Raw genomic sequence first — 22,586 nt, 5'->3', positions numbered from 1 at the left:
ACTTCTTAATAAAATCACAATTAAGTTGAATTTTCAAATGGATATTAGAATTGATTGAGTGTGGTTGTACCTATTCTATAATATTATGTAATATGATGATGTGGCATGTTGAGATTAGAGGGGTAAAACTTGGATTTTACACCACATCCTTGTATAATTTAATCTCATTATTTATTATAATTGTATATATATATATATATGAAATTATTTATTGTTGTGAAAGTGTTGTTAAAATATTGTAAACGTAACACTTATCTTTAAAAATTCTAATATGAAATAATTCTAAAAAATGGTGTAAATATAGTATGTTTTATTAGGAATTTACTCTCAATTAAAAAATAGTTATTAAAATAACGATAAAGTTTAGCTACAAAATTAATTGCAGCCTTAGGCTACAACCTTACTTAATATCTTTTTATTAGAAGTGAATTTTGACAAATCCACCATTGGATTATATCTTCTTATATCCTCCATGCTTGCAAAATTTCTAGAAAATTAAAGATCAATAGCTATGTCATCAATAAATTGTTTAAATTGCAAGTTTTTGTAGTTTAAAATTATGCATAAAATATAAGCTTATAGATCATATAGTAAATAATATCTAATTGACACAAAATTTGATATGTGTATTAAGAGTGTAATGAACATACAATTTAACAGATAGATTTTCAAAATATATAGTAATTTTTATTTTATTGAGTAAGGTTGTAACCTAAGGCTACAACCAATTTTGTAACTAAATTTTGTCCTTAAAATAATGACATATAAAATTGAGAGGCAAAAAAAGCTTAAGGAAAAAAAATATTATAAGATCAATTAAAATCAGATGTCTTTGATTTTATATAGATTAGAGATACGTCTAGCTCCTTATTTTCTCCTTAACATATAATATGTGCTATTTGTGAGAGAGAACTTTTTGGATATACCTTATATATATTTCAGTTTTCTAAAAGTTTAGTGCTATTGTTGCAATTTCCTTATTATGTTAGTGACTTTTTTCTCAATAACACCATAATCTTATGTTCAAGACCAAACCATGCAAGTCCTTATGTTACGTGTGTGATTATGCGTTCAATTATTCTATTTTTATTTTGCATAAACCCATTATGATTAAACACTTTTACACTATATCAAAGTCTTAATAAACTAATATCAATGCTATAGATTATTTGTTTGGAATTAATTTAGAACTACCTCAATTTTGTTTTTGGATTCTTAGTATTGGTTGATTATTCTAACAGTTACCAGATCTATTTGATTGATCATGTATTTGTTTAATTGAGTTTTTCCGTAATTGTAATTGACATAAAAAATTTTATGGATACAGGGAATTTTAGGGTGGCAATGGGGATCAAGCAGTAAACATCTTTACTTAAAAGTAGTAACATATCCCAATAGAACCTTGATGTATATATGTTAGCATATTGAATAGGATTGAAAGCCCACCAAAAGCTGCCTGATTGAGTCCTCCAATTTTTATTTAGACGTAAGAAATGTGGTATTTAAAAATCAAGGTAAAAAAAATAATAATAATAATAACTAGTCGCTAACTCGTGCAATGCATAAGAACTTACTTATTTGTGAGGTAGACAAAAATAATTTTATAAAATCTTAAGTTGATTGAAAAACACATTGTATGACTTGCTCTTATATGACTTTAATTTGTATTACAATTTGATGAAGAAGTCATTATTTGAATGTGCAATAACTTACAAAAAATCTCTAAAATAGCATAGAGATTTTAATATATTGCACGGATTTACATTAATTACTCAAGAATATTGTATATATAAAACTGCACATTTAAACATTAAGAGAAAAAATATCCTATATTTTATTCACATAAATTAAATCCGTATTCAGGAATACCATTCAAATTTATAAATTTTTAATTATATAACATTAACTTTTATTTTAATGTTTGCATGGATTTTTTTATTTTCAATGATGAAATTTCAGATATTAAAAATTCTGAAAGACCAAAAATATTAAAAAATCAAATGATTTATGGCTTAGAAATTATTGAAACAAAACAAAATATATATGACTAAATAATAGAAAAATATGAAAGATGGGTTACATTCAAAAGAATAATTCATGGCTATAACTATTGAAAGGAATCAAAAGATTTAGGGCCTACAAATTTGATAATATATATATATATATATGTGTGTGTGTGTGTGTGTGTGTGTGTGTGTGTGTGACTACACAACTAAGAAATATAAGGAAAGATGTGTTACCATCAAAAGAATAATTCAGATGTTAAAAATTTTGAAAGGCCAAAAAATATTAAAGAATCATAAGATTTATTTCCTACAAAATTTTGAAACAAAACAAAATGTATATGATTACACAATAGAGAAATATAAAGGAAAAATTGATTACCTCCAAAAGAATAATACATGGTATAGTCATTGAAATATGCTAAGCATGTACAAATATTGCAAAACTAACACAAATTCAAATGTTAAAACTTCCAAAATACCAAAAATATATATATTAAAAATAATAAGTTATTGAAACAATTCAAAAAATATATGACTATTCAAAAGAGAACTATAAGAAAAAGAAAAAGAAAAAAGTACATAAACCTATAAAGTAGTAAGTTTTAAATTTTAACAGGTTTAAACATTAAACAAAATCATACAGAGTCACAAATGTAGGGTTTGGTGGTTCATGTATGAAAATAACTATTTAAAAAATACATAAAAAACCATAAAATAATTTTTTTTTTATATATATCAAAGTAAAGGAGAAGAAAATATAAGGGTGACAAAGAAGGGGATAACAAATTATTCATTTATAAAATAATAATAATAAATTAAAGATTTGCTAGAAAGTAGACAAATCTCAATATATGAAAAATCTAATCAAATAATCAATTACTATAAAAAAAAAATAATGATCAATTGTTTTGCTTAGCCCAAAAAATCATGTTATATTTCTATTTTTTTATATTATATATGTATAATAGTTTAGTAATAGTTATATATATATATATATATATATATATATATATATATATATATATATATATATATAATGTTATGTAGTATAATATATATTATTTTAATAAGAATTAAAGAAGAAAGAGGAGTCATACCTGGCCACCACTTCAATTGATGAAAACATCAAATTTTAACTACACATGTGGTGCATGTTCTCTTGGAAATTGGAGCAATGCAAACCAATTGTCTGCTTCATAAACGGATAATGAGTAAAGAAAAGGGAAAAAGAATAGTAAATCAAACTTAACTTTAACATAGTGATTAGTGAGTTTGAAGTTGGAACGCAGAGAGAGGAAGAAACTGAGAATAGAGTCACAGATGGGCAGAGCTGATTGCAAATGTGCGATATTGTAATTTTTTGAGAATAAAAAGAAAAGTTACTTTACTTTGAAGATTGCTGCACATAGTCCCCTTCTTCAGTTCGGTACAAAGTAAGTCATAGAAGTTTTGTAAGGATGGAGGAGGAAAAGTTAGAGAAGAGAGAGGATGGGGAGAAATAGTTTTTTTTTTTTTTTTTTTTTTGTGATTTTGCATTCATTTTAGAGTTGGGTTAAAAAAAATTGGAGTTTGCATTGCTTTTATAGTATTCATGATTAATCTTGCAAATTTAGAGATAAATTATCAATATTTAAATTTAAGTTTAAGTTAAACTTGTTAAAGATATAAAGTTTCACTCCTTGTTTTTAAAACTAATAATTTTGTTTTGGAGAGAAAAATAGTGCTTTTAATTTTTTTTTTTTAATATTGTGTTGTGCATAGAATTTCACTCCTTATTAATTTTGTTTTAAAACTAATAATTTTGTTTTGGAGAGAAAAATACTGTTTTTAATTTTATTTTTTATTTTTTAAATATTGTGTTGTGCTAATGTGGAAAATTGTAGTGCTAGCAAAGGCTTCAGTTATATATATATATATATATATATAATAAAATCCTTTGAGGTATGGGTCAGTTGCAAAAACTCCCTTGGAATTTCAATTCTTCCTTATAATTCTCTAAGATTTTCATTTTGCCAAGATGATCCTTGGCATTTACTTCCGTTAGCTCTTATAATTAACGGAAAAATGCATGACCATCACATGATCATGTTAAAAATACTCACAAATTGATTCTTACCATTTACAGCAGTTTTTCTCCCTTTGGTTTAGCTTGCCAAAAGCAATTGTAACCCAAGTTAATTTGAGCGGACTAATGGGGGAGAGAGAGAGAGAGAGAGAGAGAGTGCCTATTTTTGGATGCATATATAGTTCTCACGCGCAGACATATTTTTAAGTCTAACTTCTACTTCAAACTGAAGAAAATTACCGAATGAAGTAGAAACAGAATGGTGCAAGTGAGGCAAAAATAAATGAGAAGACTATGAAAAACTCACCATAACTAAAATTAAATTTACCATCTAGATATAATTCCAACTAAAATTTGTTTGGAACTTATTAACTTGAGCCAATCACTTAGCAGATATAATGTTTAATCTTTGTTGATTTAGATTCCAAAGTTGAACTCGCTAACTAGTAACTTAATTAATATATTATTTCCTTGAATAAAATAAATACTATAACTGAAATTTTGTACCCCTTTCATAAACCCATGATAATTAGTAGTTACTTAATTACACTATTACAGTAGTTAGATTAATTTTATGAGTTAATTAGAAATGCCAATTTTCATTTACAAACTAATAAAAATTAATATTTGTAATAATTAAATAAGATATAATGTTTTACAACGAAATGGACTATGCATATTACTAATAAATTTAAAACAATAATGTTATGTCAAACATACATTTTTTTTGGACAAAACTTAGGTATATATACAATACTTAGTTGTTGTTCCTTATGGTCCATTTGAATTGAGGGAGAGGGAGAGAGAGTAGAGTAAATTTAGTACAAAATTATCTTATTTTTTGTCAGCTCTACTCTACTCCTCTCCACTCCTCCTCCTTCCCCTCTTCATCCAAACAGGACTGAAATTTTTTTTTTTTTAAGATTCAGTTATGTGATTTTTCTCTCATGGGATAAAAGTGTATTTTAAGTTAAATTTAGCCATATAACTTAGTTTTAAGAGAAAAATCTAAAAAATTACACCTAAATACTATATCTAAGTTTTGCTTATTGTTTATTATGAGTCTAACCCTAAAGCTAATTAACTTAGAGTCATTCATTTGTTAGATAGTCCAATATAGATGACCCAATGGGCTGTTTCTTCTGCTCCTGCTCATGTCTGCTAGTATTCAGAAAGTTGAGAAGGATTAGTCATAAGGTGATCAAAGGCTTTGTGTCTGGAATCTAGGGACCATTTATTAGACAATAATGGTGCCTCTTTTGTAGTCAGTCACTCAGGCCAGTGTCTGAACCTCACTGTGTCCTTCTAGGGATGCCCGCCACTGCTTGTTTAGACAGAGAGATGAGAACCCTAACGATTTTCCCTCCCATCCTTTACTTCCTTCTAATAATTAAACCAGTGAATTGTCTTCTCCTTCTCTCCGTCTCTATGAATCAATTAAGCTGTCATTCAAGAAAAATTGAAGAACCCCTGACCACTCATGGTTCATAGCTTCTTGAAAATTCTTTATAATAACTTCTTTCAAAAAGCAGTGATAGAGATCTAGGCTTTTCTCTCATTCTTTCTTCTTCTTCTTCTTCTGCTTCCTTGTTTTTTTGCCCTTTCTTTCTTCTTCTTCCCTTGTTTTTTTCCCCTTTAAGAAGTGTGGAATAAAAAAATATATTTACACTAATTAGATTTTTTTTTTTTTTTTTTACTGCAAAGTCCTACTAGATATAAGCAACACTTCTTTTTTTTCTTCTGCTTCATCAAAAAATATAATAATCTTATATTATTCTGTAAAATTAAGGTTTTTTTTCTTCTATTTTTTTTTTTTTTTTGGCTTTAGGGAAATTAAGGTTTGGGGTTTCAGAATTCTTCTTCTGTATTTTGTATATAGATCTGTATCTGATAGATTGGTGCAACTTCACATGGTTCCATGAAAGCTAAACCTTCCTTGAGGAAGAAATAAAAAATAATATGTTTTAGGGTTTTCAATCTTGCTCTATGTTATCTTTGAAAGTCATTTTGTGTGTGTCTGTGTGTGTAAAATGCGGGAGGAATTCGAAAGTTATTTTTTTTATAATAAAAAAATTATGAAGTCATTACAGAGATGGAGTAATTAATTGTTTATGTCTGTGTATAAAATGCTAGGAAAACTGTCTCTCTTTATATTTTTTGCCATTGCAGGACAAATGTACTAGGTAAAGCTCATAGGGGCTAGATTAGAAATCATGAACTCTATGTAAATTTAAATAAGGGTTTTGCTTGTTTGGTAGAATGCACTAATTACTAACACCAATAGTAAATAAGGAAGCAAACTTGACCGCTCCTAGAGCATTGTACTTATTTGAGTTCTGTTGTACTCCTTTTCAGTTCAATGAAGTTTTATTTCTCATCAAAAAAAAAAAAAATAAAAAAAATAAGGAAGCAAACTTCTGATGAATATCTGCACTATTTTTTTGTTGATAGATGAATATATCTGCACTTGACTCAGAAGCCAAGGTGTCCTCAGACAAATGCTAGGGTTTTGAAGTTGATATCCACCGCCCAAAGCGTGAAAACCTAATCATTTTTACGGGTGAGAATTATGCACATTTCCAAATTCCCAAAGATGAGAAAGAAGCTGGTGTACGTCTCTGTGTCTCTCAAATAGTTTTAATGACTTCTTTTGACTAATCCATTTGCGAGTACTAAGCTATTAGGTTCTGAACTTCAACTTGCTCCATGCATATCTCTCTGCAGGAAAAGTTGTGTGGTCCTCTATCTATTCGATCAGTGGGGTCTTTTAAAAGAAAATATATTGGTCCCTCACCTATAGGTAGCTTCTTATTGTTCCAAGTAGCTGTCATACACATCAAGATGGCAATGCACTTACGGTGTAGACCACAACTTTTGTAGGCCATGAATAGACTTGTCAAAGATAATTACTTTCCTGTCTTTAATATCTTCTCCCATGTGAAATCTTACTATACATTATCCACTCTATAATTTATGTTACTTTTCCAACATTTCGATCTTTTCTCCCTTCTAGCTTAATTTTGTAGCATTAATGAGAGGACCATAATTCAGCTCCTTACAATCACTCTAAAACAAATTTGTAAGATGATGTTGAATGTCATAAAAGATTTAATATATTTTTCTCATTACAATTAGTTTTAGGCGGAGTAGCACAAATCACGGTCAACAAGTGATATTAGAGTCAAGATCATAGGTTTGAGTCATGAGAGACTCATCGTGAGGGGGATTATTGGGAGCACCACAGTTGATTCATGATTACTTTAAAAACAAACTTGCAAGGCATGATATCAAATGCCATAAAAGAATTGATTATAAGAAATTGAATCCTCTCAATTTTAGGTGAAATAAAATGAAGATTTTTAATATTGCAAAAAAAAAAAAAAAAAAATTACCTCTAAACATGTTTGAAAGAAAATTCCTTCAATTCACTACATAACAATTGATAAAACAATTTCACATTTACTTTTTAATGAGCCATGTAACTTGTTTAATTAATCAACTTTAATGGTTTTATTAATTATCACTTTTTTTTAGAACTAGTTTAGAGGAGATTTCTTTAAACCATTTAGAAAAAAAATCATTTGACTTTATTTTTTTGAATCTAATTGTGTACAAAATATCATGTCATTTACATTTTTAATGACATGATATTGAATAATACATCTTTAAATTTGTAATATATAATCATAACCATAAAATCATCAACTCTCTAATTTCACCCTTTTCTATATTGTAAACATGTTAAGACTTTCTCCTAGGAATGAGCTAGAGTTTTGAGTTAAGAGGACAACTTTATTTGACTGTATGCAGCGGTTTTAACCTTTGATTTTGCTACTACTTAGTTACTGAGATTTTTTTTTTTTTTTTTTTTGCATTGGTAAGAACAATATTATTTTTGTTTAGAATTTTTTTAAATGACAGGGTTGTTTATTTTAAAATAAAATTGGTTAATTGAGCTTAATTTTTTTTTTTAAGTTTTATTGTTGGTAATTTTTGTTGTTGAGCTATTTTTTTGGGGCTTATATATTTTGTTTTAGATTTTAAATCTATAAATTTTTTTTTAGTCACTAAAATGAGGAAAATACTAGCATTGCAAACTTTTTTTTTTAATAAATTATTGATGCAGTAAGTAGTTACTAGTAAGTGAAAAAATGATGTGAGTGGTGAGTCCATGTGCAAATCTATAAGAATTTGCTATCAAAATAGTTTATAAAAATGCTGTAAAAAAAAATTTGTGAGTATAACATTATTCTTAAAAGAATCAATGATATTGTTTAAGAGGAAAGAAATATAATTTTATAGAACAAAATTACTAAAATTAGTATACACATATATATAATAATTTAAAAAAAAAAATTAGGGGGGGCCATTGCCCCCTAGTCCAAAGCTAGCTACGTCCCTGCTTTCTCCCATTCTCTCTATGTGTGTTAAAATACTTAATATACTTAAAAAAAAATGTTAATTAATAGTTCATTAGAAAGTGATTAATTATTAAGCAACTTATACTACTTCTTATAAATAAACAAGTCAATAAGAATGCCAAGAAACATAAATTCAATGTCACATATGTTAATTATGCTACAATAAGAGAATTGGGCCACAGAATTTAAAGAGTGAAGATGCAAACTTCGGCTGCAAAAGTTTTCTTCAAATCAACTCTTCCTTGGTGTACTAAGCGTGCATTCATCAACCCACGTGATAGAGATTCAGACACATTACCTTTTGTAGTCGTCGATAAAGCATCACACACAACTTTTTAAAACGTGCAGCCTGGTCCCCAAGTTTAAAAATAAATAAATATGTGTGTGAGACACTTTATATAAAGAAGCAAATATTAACATATACAATTATATATGTTCCTTAATAACTAAAATGTCCTGTTGTGACGTTGGCCCGTACAGGATTAGCCCTAATTTTGTAATTCACTGAAGCAATGATTAAATGCTTATAACTGTGCATGACAAAGAAAAAAAAATGATAAGATATATGTAATGAAAGTAAGAACATTTATTTAATCGATGGTGAGATGTGCCACGTGGCTGTGTATGTGCCTTTGCTTTATCTTTTCATGGAGCATGGTCGGTTGAATTCCGGCATCTTCTTTTTTATTTTTCTCATCCGCGGCTGAACTTCTTCTACACGTTTGTTCCTTATTCTATCTCTTCAATTAAAGCAAAATTCTAACTTTGGTACCTCTACTACTTTGCTTTGTCTTAGTTCATTGTCAGATTGAAAAGCCACACTCAAGAAGCAGAAAATTTGAATTAGCTTGAGTTCATACATGTAAGTGTTCACTTGGTACAAGATCTATATAACCTAGGGTTCTTTGAAACTTTACAATTGACTAGAGCATGATATTTTATACTTTTGTGATATATGTTTAGTTCTCACTACTTCAAGTTCTTGTTTAACATGGAATGTTTTTTTTTTTGTGTGTGTGTAAATATGATTAAGGATTAGGTAGCTGTGTTGTTTTTATTTTGACTTCACTGGAAGCTATAACAGTCTCACGAATCTCATTTCCGATTGAAATTTTTGTCAGATATATAAACTTTTAGAGTTACCCCACATGCAATTCAGTACATATACATCATGCTTGTAGCAATTTAAAAAAAAAAAAATGGTTTTGTGCTTTTTTTTTGGGGAAGAATTTGGAGGAGGGGATCTACCTTGTCTACCACTTTTTTCATTAGAAGGAATATATATATAGTATTCATGTTGGAAAACATTTTCTTCTACTGAATCCTCTTGCATCTAACAATTCTTCTTCATGGATCTGAACGCAGATGGTCACAAAAAACCACATGAAACTTTATGAGGCAGCAGGCATCTTCTAAGGGAATAGTAAGGAAATCTAAGTATATCCTGGTTAATCAATGATGAGAGACATAAGATGATATCAAGGTCAAAGGAAGCAGATTTTTCAGATAAACAGGAAGGCAATTCAATTGATGGCAAAATCACTAGGGATTCCTCTAGTTCAACACCATGGTTGAGACTGAAGGATCCAAGGATAGTCCGGGTGTCGCGTGCTTTTGGAGGAAAAGACAGGCATAGCAAAGTTTGCACCATAAGAGGATTGAGAGACAGGCGAGTGAGGCTTTCGGTACCCACTGCAATTCAATTGTATGATCTTCAAGATAGGCTTGGGCTCAATCAGCCAAGCAAAGTTGTTGATTGGTTACTCAATGCAGCAAAGCAGGAGATCAATGAGCTTCCACCGCTGCCAATACCCCCTGGGAACTTCAGCCTAGATCCTTCTAACATTGAAGTTGGTGTTTCTCAATGTAATGAGGGGTTTAAGATGAATGGCAATTTTGAATGGGAAGGTTCGAGTGCATTATCCAAATCAAACCTTTGGAGTTCAGATGCTTTTTGGAGGGCTAAATCAAAAGAAGCTGCAAGGGGAACAAATCCAAAAGAAAATTGGACAAAGAGGAATGAAGTTGAAGGTAATGAAAGTCATGGTGCACAAGTTTCATCTAATAATTTCTTGCCAAGAGCTAGTCACCCTTCCTTACCTGCAGGTTTGTTGAATACTGCCATACCATATAATTATCAATGGGATCCTTCAAATTTTCCGCCAACACATTATGGAAGCCATGGATTCTCCTCCCAAACAGAAGATCAGCCCAGCTATAGTGTCATGTCATTGCCTTCCACGTTGTCTTTATCAACTGGTGGGCCTCAAATTTTGGTATGTCCTCCAGGAACAACACAGCCTTTCTTCCCTTCCCATGCCATGGCTTCAGGGGAGACTGATATGAGACAAGTGAACCATTTTCAAATGTTGAGCTCAAGTTCACAAACCCATTTGCCAAATTCTCTTACACCACCTGTATACCCTACAAGCCAAACAATAAGATCGTTCAATTCCAATGTGACTCCTCCTAAGCCTCTTCATTCTCCAACCAGCAGTGGATGTCAGCCAAATAATGACCAAGAGTTTCCTTCAAAATGATACAGAAACAATAAAGGGTCATCGAAAGATGCGGTTCGTTTCAAGAAACAAGCAGTCCTCAGATCTTCTTAAACAGTAAGGAAGGCAAGGTGCATTACTTTAAAGACATTATACTTATCTAGTGTGGATATATTTCTTATTATGAATTCATGTTTGATTTCCTACCTAGTTTTGCCTCATGGTGGTAATTAGTATTCAAATATGCAATTGAATTCAATTTCAATAGTAAACAAAGAATTCAATGTATTTGCTGCCGTATGAAGGAAGAGTTTGATATTGGTGAGACACCATAGTGAAGTGGCCACCGTTTGTATTTTTCATTCATTGACCACATACGAGGTTATGTGTGCATGAAACTAGAAAATATGATGTTGAATCTGAAATTGTACACTTTATGTTAAAAACACATTGTCCTAAATTAATCAAGATTTAAGTGAAAGAAACAGGACTCTATCTCATCATTGGTAAATAATATATAATATTATGTCTTTCAAAATTTTGCTACATGTTTTTGAGGACTCAGTTTCATGTTTGCAATCTCATAGCAAGGTTCTCTCTCTCTCTCTCTCTCTCTCTCTCTCTCTCTCTCCCAAGGAAAATAGTGTTCTCACTACTTCAAGTTCTTGTTTAACATGGAATGTTTTTTTTTTTTTTTTTTTGTGTGTGTGTGTAAATATGATTAAGGATTAGGTAGCTGTGTTGTTTTTATTTTGACTTCACTGGAAGCTATAACAGTCTCACGAATCTCATTTCCGATTGAAATTTTTGTCAGATATATAAACTTTTAGAGTTACCCCACATGCAATTCAGTACATATACATCATGCTTGTAGCAATTTAAAAAAAAAAAAATGGTTTTGTGCTTTTTTTTTGGGGAAGAATTTGGAGGAGGGGATCTACCTTGTCTACCACTTTTTTCATTAGAAGGAATATATATATAGTATTCATGTTGGAAAACATTTTCTTCTACTGAATCCTCTTGCATCTAACAATTCTTCTTCATGGATCTGAACGCAGATGGTCACAAAAAACCACATGAAACTTTATGAGGCAGCAGGCATCTTCTAAGGGAATAGTAAGGAAATCTAAGTATATCCTGGTTAATCAATGATGAGAGACATAAGATGATATCAAGGTCAAAGGAAGCAGATTTTTCAGATAAACAGGAAGGCAATTCAATTGATGGCAAAATCACTAGGGATTCCTCTAGTTCAACACCATGGTTGAGACTGAAGGATCCAAGGATAGTCCGGGTGTCGCGTGCTTTTGGAGGAAAAGACAGGCATAGCAAAGTTTGCACCATAAGAGGATTGAGAGACAGGCGAGTGAGGCTTTCGGTACCCACTGCAATTCAATTGTATGATCTTCAAGATAGGCTTGGGCTCAATCAGCCAAGCAAAGTTGTTGATTGGTTACTCAATGCAGCAAAGCAGGAGATCAATGAGCTTCCACCGCTGCCAATACCCCCTGGGAACTTCAGCCTAGATCCTTCTAACATTGAAGTTGGTGTTTCTCAATGTAATGAGGGGTTTAAGATGAATGGCAATTTTGAATGGGAAGGTTCGAGTGCATTATCCAAATCAAACCTTTGGAGTTCAGATGCTTTTTGGAGGGCTAAATCAAAAGAAGCTGCAAGGGGAACAAATCCAAAAGAAAATTGGACAAAGAGGAATGAAGTTGAAGGTAATGAAAGTCATGGTGCACAAGTTTCATCTAATAATTTCTTGCCAAGAGCTAGTCACCCTTCCTTACCTGCAGGTTTGTTGAATACTGCCATACCATATAATTATCAATGGGATCCTTCAAATTTTCCGCCAACACATTATGGAAGCCATGGATTCTCCTCCCAAACAGAAGATCAGCCCAGCTATAGTGTCATGTCATTGCCTTCCACGTTGTCTTTATCAACTGGTGGGCCTCAAATTTTGGTATGTCCTCCAGGAACAACACAGCCTTTCTTCCCTTCCCATGCCATGGCTTCAGGGGAGACTGATATGAGACAAGTGAACCATTTTCAAATGTTGAGCTCAAGTTCACAAACCCATTTGCCAAATTCTCTTACACCACCTGTATACCCTACAAGCCAAACAATAAGATCGTTCAATTCCAATGTGACTCCTCCTAAGCCTCTTCATTCTCCAACCAGCAGTGGATGTCAGCCAAATAATGACCAAGAGTTTCCTTCAAAATGATACAGAAACAATAAAGGGTCATCGAAAGATGCGGTTCGTTTCAAGAAACAAGCAGTCCTCAGATCTTCTTAAACAGTAAGGAAGGCAAGGTGCATTACTTTAAAGACATTATACTTATCTAGTGTGGATATATTTCTTATTATGAATTCATGTTTGATTTCCTACCTAGTTTTGCCTCATGGTGGTAATTAGTATTCAAATATGCAATTGAATTCAATTTCAATAGTAAACAAAGAATTCAATGTATTTGCTGCCGTATGAAGGAAGAGTTTGATATTGGTGAGACACCATAGTGAAGTGGCCACCGTTTGTATTTTTCATTCATTGACCACATACGAGGTTATGTGTGCATGAAACTAGAAAATATGATGTTGAATCTGAAATTGTACACTTTATGTTAAAAACACATTGTCCTAAATTAATCAAGATTTAAGTGAAAGAAACAGGACTCTATCTCATCATTGGTAAATAATATATAATATTATGTCTTTCAAAATTTTGCTACATGTTTTTGAGGACTCAGTTTCATGTTTGCAATCTCATAGCAAGGTTCTCTCTCTCTCTCTCTCTCTCTCTCTCTCTCTCTCTCCCAAGGAAAATAGCAGCACTTAAATTTTAAAACCCTAGCTTGGGGGGCCAAAAACATTGTAGGAGTAGAAGTTTTCTAAAACTTTGCTAGCTAGGAGGATTCGATAAGGTTTGACGCTTAAAGCACCAATTTCAAATGTTTAATTTTCCTTGTAGATATTTATTAGATGCATCATTAACATTTTTCTTTTAAAATATATATATGTGTGTGTGTGTGTGAGAGAGTGTGTTCATCAAGAATTGTTTTATATATTCACATTTGTAAATTATTATGATTATTTCATTATTATCTCTCTATTACATTATTTTATTATCTCCCAACTCTTTTTGATAAATTTCTTATTCATTAGTGTGATTTTCACCTAAATAATGTTTTATTATTTTGTGTTTATTGCTATTGAAAAATTTATCAAGAAATCTTTGTTGACAACCAATAATTTTTCTATTATTCTCTTTTCTTTTAAGTTTTCATATCCTAATTAATATTTTCTAATAAAAAATTGTATTTAAAAAAACTCGTACACTATAAAATTTTAAATATGATTACAATAAAAAAAATTAAGTACAGAAAAAATGGAGTTAAAGTTATCAAATCCACTATTATAGTAGCTTCGCTTAACCAAAAATCACCTAATAGTCTCAACATATATTTCACCTAATATCAAATGAACAATAAAACTTTTGCATCAGTTGTTCTATAAAGCAAGATTTATAATAATTTTTTTTTTTTTTTTGGAGAGTCATAAAAAAAAAATTTCCTTAAAGTTGACCCATAAGAATAAGTTAAGAGATAATCAACAAAAAAACAATATGGTTTGATTGTGACTGATTGTTAATAGATTTATTATTATTATATTTTGATAATTTGATAATTTGATAATTACAACAAGAGGATAGGGAAATTTGAACTATGGTTGTCCTAAGGAGGGAAAACATGTACAAAGCTCTTGAGATTAGGAGAATTTTTTTTTTTTTTTTTTTAAAGGGAGAGAAAGAGAGAAAATTGACGAGAAGATGGAAAAAGTTTTATTTCTTTTTTTAAATAGAGAAAAGAAAAGGTATATATAGATTTTTTTTTTGTTATTCAATTTTTAATTAGAGGTCGCTTCATATTTTCCTTAACTTAATTCAACAGTCCCAAGAAAGAATGGTGAGACATAGACCTTGCACTTTCCAAAAAGGAAAAAAGAACAAAATCAATGGATATGATATATAATTTACTTGATGTTGTTATAAATAATTTTGAGAGGTAATTAATATTGCAATGTGCATTTGGTTTAACTTTTTTTGTTGATTTGTTATAAATGGATGAAAGTAGAATTGTACTTAAAAAAAAAGTGGTATTTTAAAAAGTTATATATATAAGAAAATAAAGTTAATAAAGTACCATTAAAAAAAAAAAAAAGTAAGCAAATAAACTCTCAAAACTCAAAAGTATAAACTTAATCAAAGATAGACTAGTAAGCTGTGACCTTGTAAAGGAGCCGACCTTAAGACCCAAAACTACTCAAATATGAAAGATCAATCCGAAAACTAAAAGAGCCTTTAAAAACTGCTAAGAAGGGGAAAAGAAAGAAGGGAGACAATGCTTTTGCTGCGTTAAGACAAATATGAAAGATTTGAAAAGGAGTGTCAAGTGTCAACAGAGCAGAGTGCACAAGATCCAACAAAACGATGCAGGGTAAGAATATGTATAGAGTACAGTAAAAGAGCCTTCCAATGCAGCCTCAGATGAAAAGATAAGTTGTCGTCTCCTCAGCAAAAGCTGCAAAACACTAGAAAAGGAGATGAAGATGGACATGAATTATGAATACAGCTACAGGCCGGGTTTATAAATAGGTGGAGTTAGTTCCTCTAGCTTTGTTTCTCCTATTGTTTGAAATATAAAGGTTTATTCAGAAGAAACAGAAGACAAAAAAATGTACAAGGTTTTTTTTTTTTTTTTTTCCAAAATAAAATAAATGAATGAAAAACAAAAAAGCTGTTCGAAAATGAGGGTTTGGCGGAATTATATATGGATCAGCTGTGGTTTATTGTTCATTTGTTTGTGTAAGAGATGGGCCCACACACTTTAATGTTAGGAGTTAGGACCTCACTAACTTAAGAAGAAGAAAAGGAAACTCAGCATATTTCTTCGTAGCTCTGGTAGTTTAGATTATATTTATCTATTAGACATAGGGGATGATAGGGTAGGGCAGGAATCTAGGATGAAGTCAAAATTTCATTTAAGGGTCAAAGTATGAACCAACAAATTTTCATGAAAATCCAAATTGCATCCATTTAGTACTAACAAGATATTAACAAATGAAATAATAATAATAATTGTTTCTTAATATGTTACATTGTAATTATCTATCAAAATAGAACTCAACATTCTTTTAAATCTCAAATATCATTTGTGATTGATTTCTTAGTAAATGTAACATTAATTTCCCTTTTAATGTATAAAATTAAGGGGACTATTAAAAAAATATTTCCTTTCGTTGCAAAGCTTAGTTTTGACGACATTCATATCTAAAAATGCTCGCTTTGTAGTTGTATTAGAAACTATAAGTGGGTATTGTTCCACAACGCTTGAGTGTAACTATTTCCTATTACTTGAAGCACAACTTTACTATTACAAGAGTTAGACCATTTTGTAGTGGTACTTTAAGTTAAGTAATGTGTTTGAGTTTAGTGAGAGTGTAATTAAATGCGTGCGTGTGTGTGTTTGTTTAGCAATTAGTTTGTTTCTAAAAAAAAAAAAAAAAGTAGGGGTGTTGTCCCACATTTTGAGTGTAACTCTTTCCCATTGCTTAAAGCCCCATTCTACTACTACAAGAGTTAGGTCCTTTTGTAGTGATATTTTGGGTTAAGTAATATGTGTGAGTTTGATGAGAGAGCGTAATTAAGTGTATGTGTGTATGTTTAGTAGTTAATTTTCTCAAAAAAAAAAACTAAAAAAAAAACTAAAAAAAAAAACCAAAAGAGTAAGCACTAGTATAACCCCTCTATAAATAACTTGGTAGGCTTTTGATTTAGGGTCCTCACTAGCCATTGACACAATTCATAAATACAAAATTTTGAAGTTTAGGCGTCAAACTATATAAATTATGCTCATAAGATCAAATTCCCCCTTCCAACATTTATTTTTCATAATCTATGAAGTCTAGTGGATAAAAGAATTTTACTAACAAATGAATATCATCTATTTTAAAAGATTAATGTGTCCCTCAAGGATTTAGAGCTGAAGTAAGTATAAGTAACTCCACTGTATGCTCACAAAACTGATGATTATTTAGTTCATGCAATTGAGAATAAATGTAACATAAAGAAGTATTTACTTGATAATGAATCTCAATTATAACATCTTCTCTCTGATGACAAGCTCAACCTCGTCTCTCAACATAATAACCATTAATAAATGGGACATCTATGCTATGCTCTTTACAAACTGATATCACAATAGTAAGCATCTCACCCATCATCTCAAAATTTGCGGACAATTACTTTAGTAGATGAAACAATTCCCATGAGATTTAAAATGTCTTGAGCTTGACATTGGAAAGCTTAACAAAATAAATCAATGATAATCATAATTTCTTTCACAAGATGAAAGATAAAGACAAATTCAAACAAAGTTAGTATCTCATAAGCTAAGTATAAATAGTTCATTCATTTATCAAGCTAGAAAATCGATCTAAAGTGAGAACTCCAACGAGTATCTCTAGGTCATTGCAAACTGCCCATCAGATCAAGTCCACTTCTAGTCTTAAACTAATCAATAACAATCATCTGGGCAATTTCAGCAATTTTGACAACTTTCAATTTCCAGTTACACTTGCATAAAGCACCAATAATATTAACAATCAAAGTCAATTTAGTAAAAAATTTGATAAACGTGAAACTTTTCTTTTGATGCTGCTACTAATGTCAATTACAAATAATGTGTGAAATAGTGGTTGTACTATACATATGGACAATCATTTAAAATCAAAATTTATAATTTATTCCACTCTTCTTGCATTATCTTATCCTTACCTTCGAATATTTTGAGATCTAATAAAGAATATATTCATATTTTTATGGTTAATGCATCGGTGTTGTCAACATGAACAAGCCCATTCTTGCACAAAGTCATCTTTGTCAATCTTAAAACTATAGCCATTTGCTCATTCAATAACTCATCATGAGTGTTGATGCCCTCCCATCGGTGGGAAGATGGTTTGACTACCTATGACAACTAGGTGTGGAAATTGTGGGGCGAAGGAAGACAACAACAACCTCCCCTTCCCTTTCTCTCTTATCGTGGCGAAATAAGGCGATGTGGAATAGGTGCGTGATAAGTGAGTGAACCCTATGTATGCACTATGGGTAGGGTTATTAGTGATTTGTTTAAGTTTGGGAGTCACCATCAATCATTGGGATTGTTCAGGTGTGATTGGTATCTATGTCTAGTTGATTTTATTACCAAGCCTAAATTGCAGAAATGTCGCAATTTCTAATCTAAACAATGGTAGAAAATCTGAAGTTAGATTCTTGGATTTTGGAGTTTTTGTTATACATGGAGAGGGTATTAGACACCTTACGACGCCTATCACTTGACACTTTATTTTAATTTGTTCCTCAGTTTTGGCTATTGGCAGATAAAATATAGATATCAGCATAAGCCTTCGGTGCAGACTGTTTTAGATTTTGAAAAATATTTTGGAAAGGTGTGTGGCCTTTATACTGCATTTGCGATTCGGCACGACATAACCCATGCCTTCTTTCTCTTCCACTCACACAATCTCTTTAAAATCTCCAACTCAAAGCCAAGGTAATTGTCACTGGCTGTTAAGAAACCATAACAAGTCTCAGGTTTCTGATCTTCAGCGTCTTGACATTTCGGGGTTTCCATAGATGATAGAATCCAGTAAAGCACTAAGCACTCTCTGATTTCCGTTCAACTACAACATCTATGTGGTGTAATGAATAACTCTTCATCTTTACATTAATCTTCGGCCTTCCAAAACAGAACAAGTGCCGCCCCCGACCACACCCCCCCCTCCCCCCCCCCCCCAAATCCTCGTTTAGACACCACCAATTTACTCTGGAAATTTAAACACACTCTCAACCATTCTAGTTGAGCCTTGTTTTGCCAAAGTTTCAATTAATAACATAATAAATTTGGGGTCTTTACTATGCACCATATTGGTGAGTTCACGAACTATGCCTGGGTTCCCTACCCCATGACAGTTCCAAATAATACAATTAATTACGATAGGGGGGCTGGAAACCAGCGTTTGCCATTGAAATAATCGCAAGATCAATTACATCATTACCAATTGCTTTCTTTCCTTCACTACAATAATTCAAAATAATAGGAAAATGATATCAAGTTCTTCTTTCGGAGGTCCAATACTCCAGTTTGTACATAAAATACTTAGTAGTTGGATTCATATATATTACATTTCAATAAAATCCACAAATGAATATTACAAAAAGTGAAAAATAAATTTAATCATAATTTTAAAATTCATTTGTGCGTGCAATAATATATTGCACATGATCCACGTTAATATAATAAATTGGCAATTTTAAGCTTCTTATTTGCGAATGCAACATATTTCTTTGTACACAGATTAATTTGATAATGAATTTTGAGCATTCATCCTAATATTTATTTGTTCATACAGTTTATCTTTAAAATAAAATTTTTAAGTCTTAGGGGAAAAAAAAACTATTTCTTAGGTTCTAGAGTACGATAATAACTAATATCAACTTTTATTTTTTAAGTTCCATTTTTCCTCTCAACTAAAAAAATAAATTCTCTACATTTTTCATCTATATTTTAAATACATACAAATAATTTTATTTTCCTTTATTACTACTTTTCTATTCTTTATATTCTTCCGGAACAATGTTGTGATCCTACGTGGTAAATTGTGACAAAAATTATGTAATTTGTTGTGATCCTAGTATTATTCATTTTTTATTCTACCAATAGCATAATTTTGAAATAAAAAACATAATCTCTCTCTCTCTCTCTCATGTGTGTGTGTGTGTGTGTGTGTGTGTGTGTGTGTGTGTGTGTGTTAAAAACCAAAGTTCAGAGAAAATTTAATTAGATTTTAATTGGATTCTTAATTTTATACCACCTGTTTCATTTAATTTATAATTTTTGTGTTAAGTGAATTATTAAATGTAAAAATCTAAGAATCCAAATCCAATTAAATTCTAAATTAGATTTCAATTTAAATCTAATTTTACGTCATGTATCCATCTAATTTTTTAATTTTTTTGGTAAGTGAATTATTGAGTGCAAAAATTGAAAAATCTAAATCCTATTAAATTCTAAATCATATATATATATATATATATATGTAAGGTCACAATTTGGCTCCCAAGCCCAAATGATGAATGAACTTAGGACCAAAGAGCCTAATACAATGAATTTGTAGAGAGTGAGTTGAAAAACTGGGCTTTAATGAGTCAGACAACAAGTAAAGTGTATCCAAATAACAAGAAAATGAAGATAAACTGGTTTAATCTAAAGAAAATCGTCATCAGCACAGTCCGAGGAGGTTAGTTTTTATATATTTTTTCTCAAGTTTGATTACAAGTTTAACTCTTGATTGCTACAGTATTTCTCTCTTAATTTTCCAATCCCTCTTCTTTAGGGTCTTCTTTTTGTTTTATACTATCTTCCTTCTTTCCTCTTTACCCTCCACGTGTAGAGCAAATTACTAGTATTAATTCTTATCTCATCAACACCTTCTTAAAATCTCTGATATTAGCTGTAAGGCTTAAAATTACTGTTCAGGTATCATCTCCACATTAATATGGCCAGGTGGTTAGGTACAGAGCATTCAATACGGTGGTAGCAGCTTTCTCTTTAGATATTTTAGGACTTCCTTCTATCATGTTCTTCCGTAATGCTTATCCATATCAATAGAATCTCTTGGAACATTGCCCTGGATAGTAGACCAACCCTTTAGACCTCAGCTCCGATCAACCAAGGAGTAATTCATCCTCGGATCACCCTTATGGACTCTTATGATCAAAACTAACCTATCACTTACTAACACGGACTCCTTTGATAATGTTCACCCTTCCTCGGACTACTTCATGTCATCGGATTGGGCCCCCGACCCAATATATTCTACTAGGCCTAACATCCCTACAATAGCCCCTCAAAATTCCCATCTTTTGCTCCTCAGGCAAAAAGGAGGATTTTGATATTGCCACAACCATTCTGCCCTTACCATACATCACCTCTATCTAAGAAAATACCTTTTTAGTTGTCAAACGCACGCTCCTAACACTTTGGCATCTGAGACGCATCTTCATTAAATTTCGGTGACTCTCTATTCCCTACGTTTTATAGCGCGATGTGGATCCAACGGCTGGAGATTTTTCCGCTTGTAACTCTGTTTTTGATATAAATACTACCCGAATCAATCATTCACCTTTCTTTAGTGCTCATACACAAAACCTGCAAACTTACCCAATTTACTTGTGCCCTCACACCTACCAAGAGCTAGTCTGAGGAGAGTTTTCTTCTTCATGTAAGTCTTCATAAATTTTTCCATTTATTTTTTCCAATTACTTTTTTTTTTCGTGTCTATTCCTTATCGACCTTCTTAGTTTCTCCCTTACTATCTTAGTGTCTCCAACCCTTCTCTAAATATGGGTAGATTTGCTTACTTGGTAGACTCCGCGAAGAATATAGAGAATTTTAGAACTCAGTATAGGATTTCACCAAGAGTGTCAATTAGGTATTGTAAGGAAGGGAAATGGCACGAGAAAAGGCAAGAAGGAGAAGTGATAATCCTGATGATAGCCTTTATAGAGGGAGGGATAAGAATCCCTATGGGCACCGTCATCAGGGATTACCTTAGGGCTCACAGATTAGCTTCCACCCAATGTGCCCAAAACATGTTTAAGATTTTGGGGAGTATAGATGCCCTTGGGCTTAGGGCTTACCCACGATGATGTTAACTAAGTTTACAACCTCCACCACCTAAAGGGGAAAGGGTATTACATAAAGTCTAGGTACCCTGAGGTTAGGCTCATCCAATGCCTCCTTGATTCCAAAAAAGGCCTAAACAATGACTTCTTTATCGTTTCAGGGGAGTGGCACGATAACCTCCCCTGACCGATGAGAGAGGGGACACCAGTTGGGGCATTAGGTCTAGGTTGATTATTTCAAAGTCATCTCTTTCCCCTTTTCTTTTGTTTGTATTTGTATATGATTTTTCCTTTGACTCGCTTTGTTTTTTGCTAACAATATTTTTTTTTTTCCTAACGGTTTTGCAAATAAGAACGTAGCTGTACCCAACTTCAGCCTTGTCAACCAGCTGAGCTTAGACAAGATATTGAAGGTCGTGGTGTTCATCCATAGTGACGGTCAGCTCAGAGCAGCACATCTAATCCTCGACTACACCCCTATCTCTAAAAGCTACCAAGCGTCGAAGTGTGTAATCAAAGCAAAAGACCCTCGCCTACATCGGATAAGTGTTGTCGCTCCAGGTTTTCTCACCACCGATCCTATCCCAGAAGGCACTTTCACCACCAATCCCATCCTAGAGGGCATACCAAAGGTAGCACTGCCATTCCAACGCACTACCAAGAAAGAGGTAACCTCGTCCTAGCCTATGATTGAGGAAGAGGAAGAGGTTGTGGGAATACAGCGCAAACCAAGGTCAACCCTCCAAGAGTTGCTGGAGTCCCAACTTAAGGGAATGCGCTAGGAAAGGCAGCCCAGACCGAGCTTTCCACCCCTCTACCTTCCCAACCCCTTCGATCTGATCC

The 22,586-nt window shown here is 31.9% G+C and overlaps 2 protein-coding genes across 2 annotated transcripts; both read left to right on the top strand.

Moving 5' to 3' along the window:
* Positions 1-9,176: 9,176 nt before the first annotated feature.
* LOC112005004 (transcription factor TCP13) lies at positions 9,177-11,528 on the top strand. The gene is made up of 2 exons (XM_024037245.2): positions 9,177-9,354; positions 9,858-11,528. Exon 2 carries the CDS (start codon positions 9,965-9,967, stop codon positions 11,030-11,032), a length of 1,068 nt encoding a protein of 355 aa, XP_023893013.1. The 5' UTR covers positions 9,177-9,354; positions 9,858-9,964; the 3' UTR covers positions 11,033-11,528.
* A 169-nt stretch (positions 11,529-11,697) lies between these two features.
* LOC136068213 (transcription factor TCP13-like) lies at positions 11,698-13,719 on the top strand. The gene has a single exon (XM_065775060.1). The coding sequence runs from the start codon at positions 12,156-12,158 to the stop codon at positions 13,221-13,223; it is 1,068 nt and encodes a 355-aa protein (XP_065631132.1). The 5' UTR covers positions 11,698-12,155; the 3' UTR covers positions 13,224-13,719.
* Positions 13,720-22,586: the final 8,867 nt, after the last annotated feature.

Source organism: Quercus suber, unplaced genomic scaffold (assembly GCF_002906115.3).
Source record: "Quercus suber isolate HL8 unplaced genomic scaffold, Cork oak 2.0 scaffold_104, whole genome shotgun sequence".
NCBI lineage: Eukaryota > Viridiplantae > Streptophyta > Magnoliopsida > Fagales > Fagaceae > Quercus > Quercus suber.
This window is presented reverse-complemented; position numbering and strand designations above follow the sequence as displayed.